The sequence below is a fragment of the Apium graveolens genome, chromosome 5, assembly GCF_009905375.1.
Source record: "Apium graveolens cultivar Ventura chromosome 5, ASM990537v1, whole genome shotgun sequence".
Lineage (NCBI taxonomy): Eukaryota > Viridiplantae > Streptophyta > Magnoliopsida > Apiales > Apiaceae > Apium > Apium graveolens.
The window spans coordinates 45,307,026-45,321,219 of NC_133651.1; the positions used below are offsets into that span (position 1 = coordinate 45,307,026).

Below are 14,194 nucleotides of genomic sequence, written 5' to 3' on the forward strand. Positions count from 1 at the left end.
AACTTGGGTACGATGGATATTATCCACTATAAGTGCTTTTTTTTTTAAATATCACGAACAATGTTAACAGGGGAGGAGCCGGGGGGCCAAGGGAGCCCGATCCCCGCCAACTGCGGAATAACCCCAAAATTTTAATATAAAAATTTAAAATTTACTATCAAAATTTTTTTTGGTCCCCCTAGATTTAAAAAAAAAATTGAAATTGAGAATTGATTATACAAAATTTTATTGATTTTGTTAATTATTTCATTCAAAATAATATTGATTAGATGGAAATCATGGAATTTGTTTATTAATCTTAATAATTAATAAATAAACATATAACATAAAAATAGTACAATTTGAAACAAAAAAAAAATTGCTTAAAACTAAAGTCTAAAAACAGAACATACTTGTTTAGTTGTTCTGCTCCGGTCCCAAAACCCCCAATACACACTATACATAGATCAACTTTGATGTGCTTAAATCTCTTCGTCGACAAGGAAAACAAAAAAAAATTGTGACAATGGAACATCATTACCGAGTAGAAATCTTTACAGCTGCCATAGATCAACAATTACAGAAGCTAAACAATAGATTCGGTGAACAAATGACAGAGATTCTCATTTTAAGTGCATCACTAAATCTTAGGAATGGTTACAGGTCTTTCAACATAGAGAACATTTGCAAGTTAGCTGAAAAGTTTTATCCAGAAGATTTTTTGGGAGATGAAAAAATCCATCTACAGTGTGAACTACAACATTATAGGTTAGATATTCCGGTTCATCCAGATTTGAAGAATCTGTCTACTCTTGGTGATTTATGTCATGGATTGGTAACCACAGGGAAAACTGACATGTATCCATTAGTTGATAGACTATTAAGGATTGTCTTAACTCTTTCAGCATCTACTGCAACATCTGAACGAGCTTTTTCTGCTATGAAAATTGTGAAAACAAGTCTTCGCAATCGAATGGAAGATGAATTTCTTAGGGATTATTTAATAGTGTATATTGAAAAGGAGATTGCGGAGTCCATTTCTGCCGAGGAGATCATTGATTCTTTTTATTTGATCAAAGAAAGACGTGTACATCTCAAATAAATCGGTATATTTTGTACTTTTATTTATTTTGATCCCCTATGTTAGATTCCTGGTTACGCCCCTTAATGTCAAAGACATGTAAAAGAAAAATTCAAATTTTGATAATCCAGTCTTCTATCCAATGACGTAGAAATTTTTTGTTGATAACACCTCCATGACACTGACTTGCGAGGAACCGGACTCCATTTTACGTAAAGCACTACAGGCAGCGAGCAAATTGAAAAGGAGCTATAGCCTGTGGAGCGGGTAATGGGGTACATGACATGTGAACATAATATGAAAGAATACGAAAAATACGGATATTGATTTTAATTTTTAGTATACGAAATACAAATATACACGAACATGAAATTACACGATAAATTTAGTATCGGATATGAGTTTCAATTTAGATACACGGAAATTCACGAAATAAATATATTTATAAATTAATATATATAACACATGCATATATTTATGTATATAATATAAATATTTACAAGTTTGTATAAAATACTATGTAAAAAAATATATATTTATATATACACTCTCCATATTTCATTAAATTATACATTAAAATAGATTTTTCTATATATTATATATATTATATTATGTTAAAATCATTTATAATCTGACATGAGTTTTATATTTACGTACATGAAACACGAAATTATACGATGCCAAGGTTCATGACAAGACCCAGGTTGCCGGCTCTTCCCCTGTGCACAACTGCTCGTACGACCACGCGCTGAACATGCGCTTTGTCGATTGTATTCTTCCTCCATTTCTCCTCTCTCTGTTGAATGGTCCAATGCTTGTTCTTTCCCTTTTTTCTTACCAATACTCACCCTTCTCTCTCTCTCTCTCTCTCTCGTACACTAACCCACGGCACTAGACTCGCTCCATTTTTTTCCCCACCCCCCAAGATTCTCACCATATTTTCTTACACATTCATTTCTTGTCTCCTCCCTCTAGGGTTTTGATTCATTTTCACACACACATTTATAAAATGAACAACAAATTGCCACCTGGGCTAGTTTCAAATCTTCAACAAGTTCTTTCTAACAGAAAAGAACCTCAACAAGAATCTACCACAGAACAAACTGCTCCTTTTGATAGAGTTGAAGTTGAATTTGATGATTCAAAGCCCATTGTTTTTGTTACAAATGCTGATGGAATTGATTCACCTGGTCTCACATTCCTTGTTCAGGCTCTTGTTGCTCAAGGCCTTTACAATGTCTTCGTTTGCGCTCCACAGTCGTAAAGTTCTTAACTTTACCATTCTTTTTGTAATGATTGTATCATTTGTGATGTGTTTGAGTTTGATTTTGTCTTGTTTTTTTTCGCTAGTTTGTGCTGGTTTGCAATGTGGGTGTTCTTGATTTGTTGTAGTTATCATGAATTATGGGGTTTTTCATGTGGATTTATTAATGTTTTCTTGATTAGGATAATTATGTTTTGCTTGTCTTGGTTTGAAATTGAATTTGGGATTTTTCGGTGGTTTATTAATTTGGTTTAGGGATAAATCTCACACTGGACATTCGATGACCTTGGGAGAATCAGTTGCTGTTTATTCATCCCAGATAGATGGCGCAATTGCTTATGAAGTTTCTGGTATTGTTACTGACTGTTGCTTTTAAGGGAATTGAGATAATTATGTTTTTTGTTTATAGATTTTGATGGCAATGATGCTTGTAATTTGAAGCAGTTACTGATTAAAATGAGGGTTTGTTTTGTTGTTTCAGGGACTCCTGCTGATTGTGTATCACTAGCATTATCTGGTTCACTGTTTTCTTGGTCTAAGCCCATTCTGGTATGTCTTATTTTAATGAAGTCGGGAAAAACATTATCTACCTGTTATTATTCGTCGAGAAGTTACATTTTCTGTGCACATTTCCAGGTAATTAGTGGAGTCCATAGAGGTTCAAGTTGTGGGCATAATGCGTAAGTGGTTACGGCTCTATGACCGATTCCTGTTGCTTAATACTGAAACATCAGATGGAGAGTGAATTAATTCCAGAAATTATTTCACGTACAAACCTAAATCATAATCTAATAGTTATTTTTTGTCCATAGGGTTCATTCCGGTGCAGTTGCTAGTGCCAGGGAAGCATTATTTAGCGGTGTACCATCTATGTCTATATCACTAAACTGGTGAGGTGAATTTAATGGTTATTGTTTTGATGCTTCGTTATTTCCCTGGTTAATGAAATACATAAAATTATAGGACTAAACTGATCTAATGCAGGAAGAAAGATGAAAGTCAAGAATGTGATCTTAAGGATGCTGTGTCTGTCTGTTTGCCACTAATAAATGCAGCCATAAGTGACATAGAAAAAGGAAATTTTCCCAAAAATTGCTCGTTGAATGTAGATGTTCCCACTTCTCCTTTGAAGAACAAGGTAACTTAAAATTATCATCTAGGGTCGTAAATCCTTTAATGAATCATTCGCTTAAAAACAGGATAAGTTTCTTATATGATATATCTCTTCACACTTCACCACTACTTTGTAGGCTAATTTGGCTAGAATGTTCACAACTTGAGTTATTACCTTTTCCCCAAAAGATATCCAAATTTGCAAAGTCTCAAGTATTCAACTTAAGCATTAAACCTTTATTTTAGACTTGGTAAATAGACTGAGCCATCAGGAAAAGTTGAACTCGTGGGTGCATATGCACAACAAGCAGTTCATCCTTTTTCAGACCTATTTATTGGGAATCCAGATAAAATATTTCCTGATAAGCAAATGTCTATGCTGTTATGTAGCATGTTTACTGTGCCTATAAGTTATTGATTTTTCATGAATTTTGGAATTTGTTAAAGAGACTTCCTTCACATTCTACTCACAATATAATGCTCTAATATCTGGTCAGACTCTTCATACTCCACTAGTTAGTAACTTATAGTTACGATGCAAGAAAGTTGGTCATATCTAATCAGATGAAAACAATAGGTTTGGCTTGGGAGGGCGGAGAATCATAGATATTCTGGAGCAGTGTGTAGTCTTCTCCGTTTGCCCACTTGAGGATTTTTTTCGTCTTACAATTTTACTTTAAGGTATCTAAATAAATAGAGGAAATATTTAGCAAAAAATAAAAAAATAAGTAGAACAAAAACATTGGCATAATGTCATTTGGAAACATTTTTTCAAATGTAGATGTAAATGTTTCCTTTTTCTGTAGCTAAAGTTCCCATAGCATTCAGATGTTTGCTCTTATCTTTCATTCTATAGGGATTCAAGTCAACTATCAAAAGTTTGTGGAAGTCTGCACCTAGCTGGCTAGCCGTCTCAGCCAGCAGGCAGCCGTCTGCTGCACGTTTCATGTCTAACCAACAAAGTCTTGGTATGCAGCTTGCGCAGCTCAGCCGAGATGCCTCTGCCGCAGTAAGAAGTTATTATAATATGCTGTGTGTTGTTCTATCATTTTCCAATTTGCATCATGTGGTTCTCATTCAGTTAATTTTGTTCTTTACAGGGTGCAGCTCGACGCTCGAGTAGTCAACAACAGAATGTGGAGGTTGATTCTGTTGGAGTTTCAAAGAAATCCGACTCTAACCGTATTGTGAAGTACTTTATACAAGAAGTAAGAAAACTTATGCTACTTTGCACTCTTGAAGCATTGATATATTAATTGGGAATCATTATATAGCTTTATATTGTTTGGGTCCTCTCATTGCGGTCTTGTTGTTCATCTTTGGAATGTTATGATACAAAATTAAAATAAAATCGTAACTAGGTCCAATAAAGTTAGCAATTACTCTATCTTACTGATGGAATAATGATGGGTGGTATTACTCTAGTCATTGCATCTGTGCTTTGTATATAAAAGTAAAAAAATATTATAGAATATTTAAATATCCTATTTATGTTGAATACTTTCCTCGAAATAATACTCCAGTGTAAAGTATTAAATAAGTTATTGTTTACCTTTGAAGACTCATGTTTGTGATTGCAGCTTGTGGACAAGGATATTGAAGATGCAAGCGAGGATTTGGATTTCAGAGCGCTTGAAAATGGATATGTAAGTAGATGAACATATTTTATATGGTTCCGAGAGTAATAGAATTTAGGAGTATTTCATTAGATGCAGAATTTTTCTTGCTGCTAATAAGATTAGGTGCAGCGTAGAAGTGTATTTGTTGTTACAGATGGATCCTATATGATTTTCAGGTAGTTGGTAATGATTCAATCATGTCTTGTAATGCTGGAGAATGACATGAAATAACATATTAGGTTGCAAGTTGTAACCAGATTCAGATATATAAATAATCAAATCAATTAACTTAGTTGATTAGAAGAAGTTCAGAATTTTTAAGTAATACTTCTTACGTTATATTTTGTAACAGGTTGCAATTACTTCGCTATCCCTTTCTCCGTCTACCGATGCGGATGCCCAAACAGCTGCCTCCAGCTGGATTGCTAGTGCCGTTCAAGAACCTCAATAGAACCTCCAGACTTTGACAGAATCAGTATGTATTTTACACGTTTAAAAATGCAGCTAGTTTTGCTGTCCAACATTGAAGTGGGTTCGGGTTTTGCTGTCCTTTGCACCGGAACTTCTCTCCTACAATTTAGTTAGTTTGTTTACATGAGGCTTTCTACACTATTAAAATCTGGTTTGCAGCTTGGCACTTGCTGTTTAAAATGTCAAAGTACAGTAGGTTTCTTCGCTGGTACGGCATTTGTTCAGTGTTTTTTCTCCCTATGATTCTTTTACCTGGAAATCATCAGGCTTATTGGAATGGTTTCTTTTTTTACTTGTAAACTAAACCGGCTTTATCCAAATCAGAATTTTAATTAGGGATTTGCCAGATATGTTGCTCAAGCTTTATTGTTTTCTGATCTTAAAGTAAGAAATACTCTATTTCTTAACTTTCTCCTTTTGGTGTAATGTATAGGATTTCTCAAATCAATTGATAGTCATGGTTACAGGTGATAATAAGAAACTCCAGCACATGTGAAAGAACTGAAGTTATGTTAAGGAGAAAAAAGAAAGAGTATTGTCCGGTGAAAAGAGGGAGCCTTGGAGGATCCAAACAAAATTTTAAAATTTCAACAGGTGACCAATGATATATTAAATATTAAAATCAGTAATAAGTCAGTAATAAATTCAACATTTTTAACAACTTGGATAATTTGGTATTTGTTTCTCACAAATAATCCTTTGTCCCTTAAATTGGTAAAAAATTTACTCTGTTCCTAAACTATAAATTTATAGGCAGGATATGTGATATTGATTTTAATTTTAAGATCAGGTATCCTAGTTCGATTTTTCTAACTTCTCTTTATAATTTGTACTGACCACTTCTCTTTATAATTTGTACTGACCTTGTGACTCATGTCATTTACAAAACATATATAAACAAATGAATTTATGATAAAAATATACTCCCTCCGTCCTAGAGCTGGTAATCGGGTCTTGTCGTGTACTTTCGTGTCGTGTAATTTCCTGTTTTGTGTACGTAAACATGAAACCCATATTCGACACGAAATGATTTCGTGTACCCGTATGTGAAAGCCATATCCCATTTGAATCGTGTCGTGTACTTTTCGTGTATATTAAATAAAATATTAATATAATATATATACATATAATATATATAAAAAATCTATTTTAATGTATAATTTAATGAAATATGGAGAGTGTATATATAAATATATATTTTTACATAATATTCTATAAAAACTTGTAAATATTTATATTATATTTATATTATATACATAAATATATGCATGTGTTATATATATTAATTTATAAATATATTTACCTCGTGTAATTTCGTGTACATAAATTGAAACCCATATCCGATACTAAATCTATTGTGCAATTTCTTGTTCGTGTACATTCGTATTTCGTATACCAAAAATTCAAACCCATATCCGTATTTTTCGTGTCGTTTCGTATCGTGTACCAAATTGCCCGCTCTACTCCATCCTCCAGGTTCTTTACATTGGGGGACGGACGATTAACACGTATTTTAAATCTCTCATAAATTATATTTTTTTAAATAATTTTAAATATTTTTTCTTTTAAAAAAATAATATTCAATTTTTAATAAAAAAAGTTACAAAAATTAATTATAAAATTATACTTTAGCCTTAAAATACGTGCCAATGATGAAAAAGATCATAAAAAATAAGTGGGGAGGGAGTAATATATAAACAAAGTTCATCTTTATGCCTATATAACGTAAAATCCCACGCACACAGCTGACATGACATCTTTCAAACGTGCTTAAACTATTTTCTCATCATTCTTAGGCCCCTTACATTTCTCAATTGTTCAATCATCGTCTCTTTGAAACCGCACAATAGTTAATGCAGTGAAAACTAACGGACAATCTTTTATGCACGACAATTACCATTGCTAACAAGAAAATGAACAACCAATTCTTTTAATTTTATTTTGTAGTATTTTCCTCTCTCATGTGTATATAAGGAGGGCCGATCATTGTTAAATGTTAAATCTAGGTATCTTGGTTATGTCTGCTTTGATATTGTTGCTAGATGGCAAGTATTTCAAGTATGCATCCTGAATTAGTATTTTAATCTATTTCTCTGATTTAATATGTAGAATTTCCATAATGCCGATGCTAAACATATATTGAATATATGACGTTTTAATAATTTTTTCAAACAGGGCAAGGCACGGTTTACCACCTTAAATTTTTATGTGCTTTTCTGTAGCTATATATTATCGGCAGAACAAACTTTCGAATATTTTATAAATCTTTGTGGTTATGTTTTGTATGCTCGTGTTAGATAATGTTAAGTTTGTGTGCTAGGTGATGTTTTTGTCGTAAACATTCGTTAACCTCTTGCCAGGTGAGGCCGTGAAAGCTGTGAACGGACAATATTGTATAATTTTGAACGTTAAAGAGGAGATTAAAAGAAAACATGCAAGAGGTTTATGAAGCATTGGAAAATTGAATTTATGTAAGTTTAGAAAAGTGTTAGGTAATCATAGTGTTTCAAGTGTGATTTATTTGGGAGCACCATGCTTGTATAATTGTCGTAGCATTTTTATTAAATTGTTTGGACAATATTAGAGTTCTTTTATTTTCAACAATTAACTTTTAATATTTAAATGTCTTTATAATTGTATAATTTTCTTGCGAATATTTTCTAATTATGCTCTTTGCTGCAATTGGGTGCCCAGAAACAAGTATGACATGGTGTATGCACTACTCCAAGCAGAATTTTGTGTATTCTGATGTCTTAGTTTGTCCCTGATTTGGTAATGATTATTTTCTCGGACCAGTTTCATCCTGTAATATCCGGGATATATCGTGTAATTATTTTGCTATTAAATAATTATTATTTGTGTTCAGTATCTATTCTGTGAGTTAATTGTAAAATGTTATCTGTACTTGGATATTCAAAAATAATATTAATTGAGTATTTTAATTTTTATATGTCCAAAATAAAACATAGATAATTGTCATATCTTCTTAATTATTTTTATGTTGATTTATGGATTTATAAGGATCGTATGAAATTTATAAAATCTTTTTCCGAGTATTTAAAATCTATTTTATAAAAACGGGAACCAATCGACGTCATCCGTTGTTACGTTTTTGGAACCCGAAACTCTTCCGAGAACTCCTTCCTAACCTAATTGTAATATTCCGAGCATATTCCATATTTCGACTTTTTCGATCCGGCGTACGGTTTGTTCTGCGCGGGTCCCGGCGTAACATTTTCGATACAATATTCGTTTCGGTAAATCAATAAAACCCGTATTTTCGATAAACAGGAGCTTTTTATTAAACTATCCCAATTATCACTTCGTAGTACGTGTAACCAGGCGCTGAGACCAAGACCGCAGTACAAATTGTACTGATTTGGATAATTATCTAGAAAACCGATACCGTTTGGATCAGTTTTTATAAATAAATGTACCGTTTTATATCCGGAATGATCCAACGGGAAACTAATTTTCCGTAATTATAAATAGTCTTTTTCCGTATTTTATTTCGTATCAAAATCATTTGCAGATAGTTAATTCTATAATTTTCAGAGAAAAACCCTAATTACATAAACTGTTCTAAGAATCAAACAACAAAACGAAGGCGTTACCAATCTCTGTTTTCAAAGCTTGAGTAACCAAAACGAAGGATTTGAAGTGTTCTATCAGATTCTGAGCTTTGTTTCACTGCAGAATCAAAGGTTTATTTTCTGGAAATTTATTTATTTTCGAATTAAATTTATTAAAAATATGAATTTTTGTTCGGATGATTGTTTGTATGATTTGATGACTGCATGTTGTAGAGCTTGTTTTCCTGATGATTTTGATATATTATACGTCTGATTTGGAGTTCAATAACATGTTCAAATTTGAGTTTGATTTTCGAATTTTAAAATTAGGGTTTATAACCCGTATGAATGTTCTTAATTGAAATTTGGGGGTTTCTTATTCTGAAATAGATTGATGTTGTGGTATAGTGTATTGTATTCTTTGTGAAATTTGCAATCTAGTCGTACAAGTTTCATGAATCAACGAGATCTGTAGAGAAGGGAGTTGTGTTTTGAAGTTTATGTCGACCCCGCCGGAAACCGGCGAGTTTCTTGATCAAATTCCGGCCAAGTCTGGGGTTATTGATGAATTTTGATTGCAGGTATAGGTTCCTGGTGTTGTGTAGTTTAATTCTGGAGGTGATGGTGGTGGGAGGATGCCGGAGGTGAATTCTCCGGCCACCCCTGACTTTTCCGGCGAATGGAACTGCAAAATTGCAGTTTGGTCCCTGTACTTTTGAAAACGATGAAGTTTGGTCCCCCAGGTTTCCAGACTTTGCAAAAATTGGATTCCTGTTTTAAAAATATTTAAAAATCATATTTTCTATTTATTTTTATTATAAAAAAATTCGTTTTTAATTTCTGAAAATTCTAAAAAATTAGTATTTTAATTCCGAAAATTATTTTTAATTCAGAAATAAATCTGAATTAATTAGTTAATTAATTTTAGTTAATTTTTAATCGATTAATTGGTCAATTAATTTGGAAATTAATTGATTAATTGATTTAATTAATTATTAATTGATTTTAATTAATTATTTAATTAGATATAATTACTTAAAAATGATTTAAAAATTCCGAAAAATAGTTTCGAGTTTTAAAATATTATTCTAAATTATTTCCAAGGCTCGATAATTAGTATAAAATTGTTTCGGAGCCAGAATTGGCCAACCGAACCCTGTTTATTAACCCGAAATTGATCCAACGACCCGTTTTAATTCCAAAAAATGTTTTAAAAATCATTTTAAATACCCGAAAGCCTATTTATGACCCGAGACTTCTTATAATTAATATATCATTGAGTACGTGATGTATTATGTGCTACATGTGACTTGTTGATTAACTATCAGTCTATCTATTCGGTGTTTACTTGACTATTACATAACTTTCAATCCGTTAATCGGATTTGGGTAAAACGAAGGGTAGATAGAAGTATGTGTTGAATAGAACTCTATGAGTCGATTATTGATAGATGTTTATGATATGTGAGCAGAAGAGGCAAGGTGTAGGAAAGGAAAACAGGTAGTTGAGGAGTAAGACGATTGTGATTGGAAGCGAGAGCAGAATAGTAAGCTAGTACCAGGCAAGTGTTCTGAACTTTCTCGAGATATTGTGGTACTTGATAATCCTGTGATATTGCAAGTGTTTTGAAGCACATAAACCTAAACCCTGATTCCAGTTATTGATCTTGAGCCGTAACCTGATTCTTTCTAGACCATTGATTGTTGTATACCCAAACACGAACCACGAATCTACGATACTACTCCACAAATATATACAAACTAAATACCAAACGCTGAACTGAATTACTTATATACTCAATCCATGATATCTTATGCTTTGAAAGACCAAATCCTTGAAACCCTGAAACATTGATTCCTTTGTTATCCAATTCTTTGATTACCCAGCATCCAAGCTTTGAAATTACCTTATTGATCCTTATAAGGATTGAAACCCTTTCATTGTTAAACACTCATTGTTGTTAATGATTCTGGTTATTGTTTATTATTGCTTATTCAGTTATTATGTTAGAATTGGATTGTTTTTATAAAATTGTGGATCATATTCGTGGTCAGACCATATAATGGTCAAGTTAGGCCAATGTGTGTCTTGGATCCAGTAGTTAGAGCAATACTGTGTGCCTTGCTCGGGGTTAGTGCGTGACTGATCAGCAGCCTAACCTTGGTTTTTAAATTAAAAGTATAATATCCAATTCTAAATCATAATCCATTATTCACTTGATATCATAATCATGTTCTATTGATGATCATTATTCTCAGTTTTGTCATTGTGACTTGCTGAGCTAGTTAGCTCATTTATGCGATGTTGTTTATATTCTTTCCAGCTAAAAAGGAACCAGTTGGTAACAAGGATCCCCAGTCCAGCGCGAGAGCTAGGGGTTCAGGTTGAGAAAGCTGAGCTAGTAGGCTTCTTTTGGAATAATTTAAGTCTGTAAAAGTTTGTAATAAAGTTTAATCCTTAGTTTGAGTTTGAATGATTGGGAATTGAACGGTATGTAATATAAGTAGATGTGTGGCTTGTGTGCATACTTTAGCCTGTTGCGATCCGTGGTAGTTGGTAAATAGGGTCACTGCATATTATTGTTATCTTTATTATTGTTATAAGCAGGTTATAAATAAGGTATGTGTATGTGTGTATGGACCCCAAACTTCTGACCCGGGTTTGGAGGGCGCCACAGGTTTGGTATCAGAGCTACAGGATTATAAGTCACTGACACAAGCCTAGGTTGACGGGAATGGGTAGAGGGTTATGATTAGAAGTAAGGAATAAAAAGATAGAACATCGAGAGGTTGAGTGCTTCGGTATATCAGGTATTAGTGTAATTCGCGTTATGGGTTGAGATTCTGATATTGCGATATGATTTCAGATAGCAGCGATGGCCGACTCTTTTATTCCCGTATCAGCTGATCACTCAGAGCCTTCAGTTGGAGTGCCGTCTTCGGATCCACGTCCTGTTGTTCCACCAATGTTGGCTATACTACCTCCACCTGTGTTGCAGCCCGTACTACTGCAGGCTATTCCACCTCCAGGCATGAGGCCACCTGTCAGAGGACCCCCACCTGCTGATTCAGGCTTTACTAGTCATTCAGTCACAGGAGTACCTTTCCAGTTCTCTTCCTATCCTGTCCCATATCATCAGTTTGAGGCTTGCCTTATGGAGCAGCGATTCCTACAGGGTCAGATCCAAAAGTTATTGCATATCATGCGTACCAGAGAGATGAGGAGTGGTGAGAGGCGACTTAGGGAGAGGCTCCAGGCGTTTCGTAGAGCAGCTACTGTGAGGATTGCTAAGGCTACACATGAGGACATCACTCCTGATTTCTTAGTGGAGTGGGCTAAGTGGGTTCTAGAGGAGCTTGAGGAGATTGGAGGTCCAGATTTGCCATGAGTCAGAGATTTAGAGATGGAGATGCTGAGCAGTGTTGTTATGGTTATGTAGTATGTACAGTAGTATGTAGTGTGTATCAGTAGACTTTTGAGTTGACTTTATAGACTAGCTATGATGACTAGTGAGTAGGTTGTTGTACCCTTTTGCTTTTACTTCCGAAGCGTCTTTACGCTTGTACTACCTAAAACTTTTGATCTATATATATCAGTACCTTTTTCCTTTCCAGCACTGTCATTTATTTTATTGCACCTGTTTTACCTTACCTTATCTATTGCACCAGTTATACCCCTGTGATACCATGTACCCTGTTTTCCATGACTGTTTATATTCTGTTAAGAAGCATGCAATTTACTTAGTTACAACTGTTTTCAAAAAGAGATAACTCTGTTTTACAAAACTTTTCTTTTATACAAAGATTTGATTCAAAATCTGAATAAGTTGTTTGATTCTTTATCGAAAATGCCTCCCAGAAGAAATACCCGCACCAACACCCAGAATGAAGGAACCAACAACAATAACAACCAAGATGATACAAACCCAAATGTAAACCCAGGACCCATAGACCCAGCAATAGCCCAGATTCTTCAAATCTTGGCCCAACAAACAGTTCACCTGGCACAACAACAACAAAGGCAGACCAACCCCCAGGTAACTTTCAAAACTTTTCAGGCAGTAAACCCACCAGAATTCAAGGGTTCCTTAGAGCCAATTGAAGCAAATGTGTGGTTAAAGGAAATAGAGAAGGCATTTGCCTTAGTGAAAGTAAAGGAGGAACAGAAGGTTGAGTTTGCAAGTTACTATCTGAAGAATGAAGCCACCCATTGGTGGGAGATGGTGAAGACATTGGAAGGTACATATGTTATTACTTGGTAAAGGTTTAAGGAATTGTTTTTAGAAAAGTATTTTCCTCAGTTTGTTCAGGATCAAATGGAGCTGAAGTTTTTAGAATTAAAGCAAGGGAACATGTCGGTAACAGATTATGAGGGTAAATTTGAGGAATTGTCAAGGTATGTACCGTCGTATGTGGATACTGACAGGAAGAAGGCTAAAAGATTCCAGCAAGGTTTGAAACCCTGGATCAGAGGAAAGGTAGCCATTTTTGAATTGGATACCTATGCAGGAGTAGTACAAAAGGCTATGATCGCAGAGACAGAGAGTGAGATGTTCCAGAAGGAGAAAGAAAGCAAGAAAAGGAAGGTTGAGGGAAGTGAAGCTCACTCACAACCAGGGAAGTTTCCAAATTTTAAGAAGGGCAAGTTTCAGCCAGGGAGAAATTTTAATTTCAGAAAACAGAATGCAGGAGACGGAGGCCAGAGCAACCGTCCAGTTAATACAAATCAGCCAAATCAGTTGAGACTAACTTTTCCAGATTGTCAAGTATGTGGAAAGAAGCATGGAGGAGTTTGTAATAAGTTAAATGTGGTATATTTTAAATACAACCAGAAAGGGCACTATTCGAGGGAGTGCCGAAATCAGCCAGCAAGAGAACCGGCAAGTAAGGATCAGCCTATCCGGAATCCAGCAGTAAAGGTTCCAGCCATTGGATTTACGTGCTTTAAATGTGGAAAGTCAGGACATATGGCCAGGGATTGCAAGACATCAGTCCCAGTTAGTAATGCATTAAGGATTATGGGATCTACCCCAGCAGTGAATGAGACTCCAAGGGCTAGAGTTTTTGACATGTCGGTGAAGGATGCGATCCAAGAT

At 34.4% G+C, this 14,194-nt stretch overlaps 2 protein-coding genes across 2 annotated transcripts; both read left to right on the forward strand.

Annotated features, from left to right (window-relative positions):
- The first annotated feature begins 505 nt into the window (after positions 1-505).
- On the forward strand, positions 506-1,081 carry LOC141660024 (uncharacterized). The gene has a single exon (XM_074466980.1). It carries the CDS (start codon positions 506-508, stop codon positions 1,079-1,081), a length of 576 nt encoding a protein of 191 aa, XP_074323081.1.
- A 663-nt stretch (positions 1,082-1,744) lies between these two features.
- On the forward strand, positions 1,745-5,939 carry LOC141723942 (uncharacterized). The gene is made up of 10 exons (XM_074525912.1): positions 1,745-2,320; positions 2,580-2,674; positions 2,806-2,873; positions 2,961-3,004; positions 3,137-3,214; positions 3,309-3,462; positions 4,294-4,446; positions 4,538-4,645; positions 5,018-5,083; positions 5,409-5,939. Exons 1-10 carry the CDS (start codon positions 2,070-2,072, stop codon positions 5,505-5,507), a joined length of 1,116 nt encoding a protein of 371 aa, XP_074382013.1. The 5' UTR covers positions 1,745-2,069; the 3' UTR covers positions 5,508-5,939.
- Positions 5,940-14,194: the final 8,255 nt, after the last annotated feature.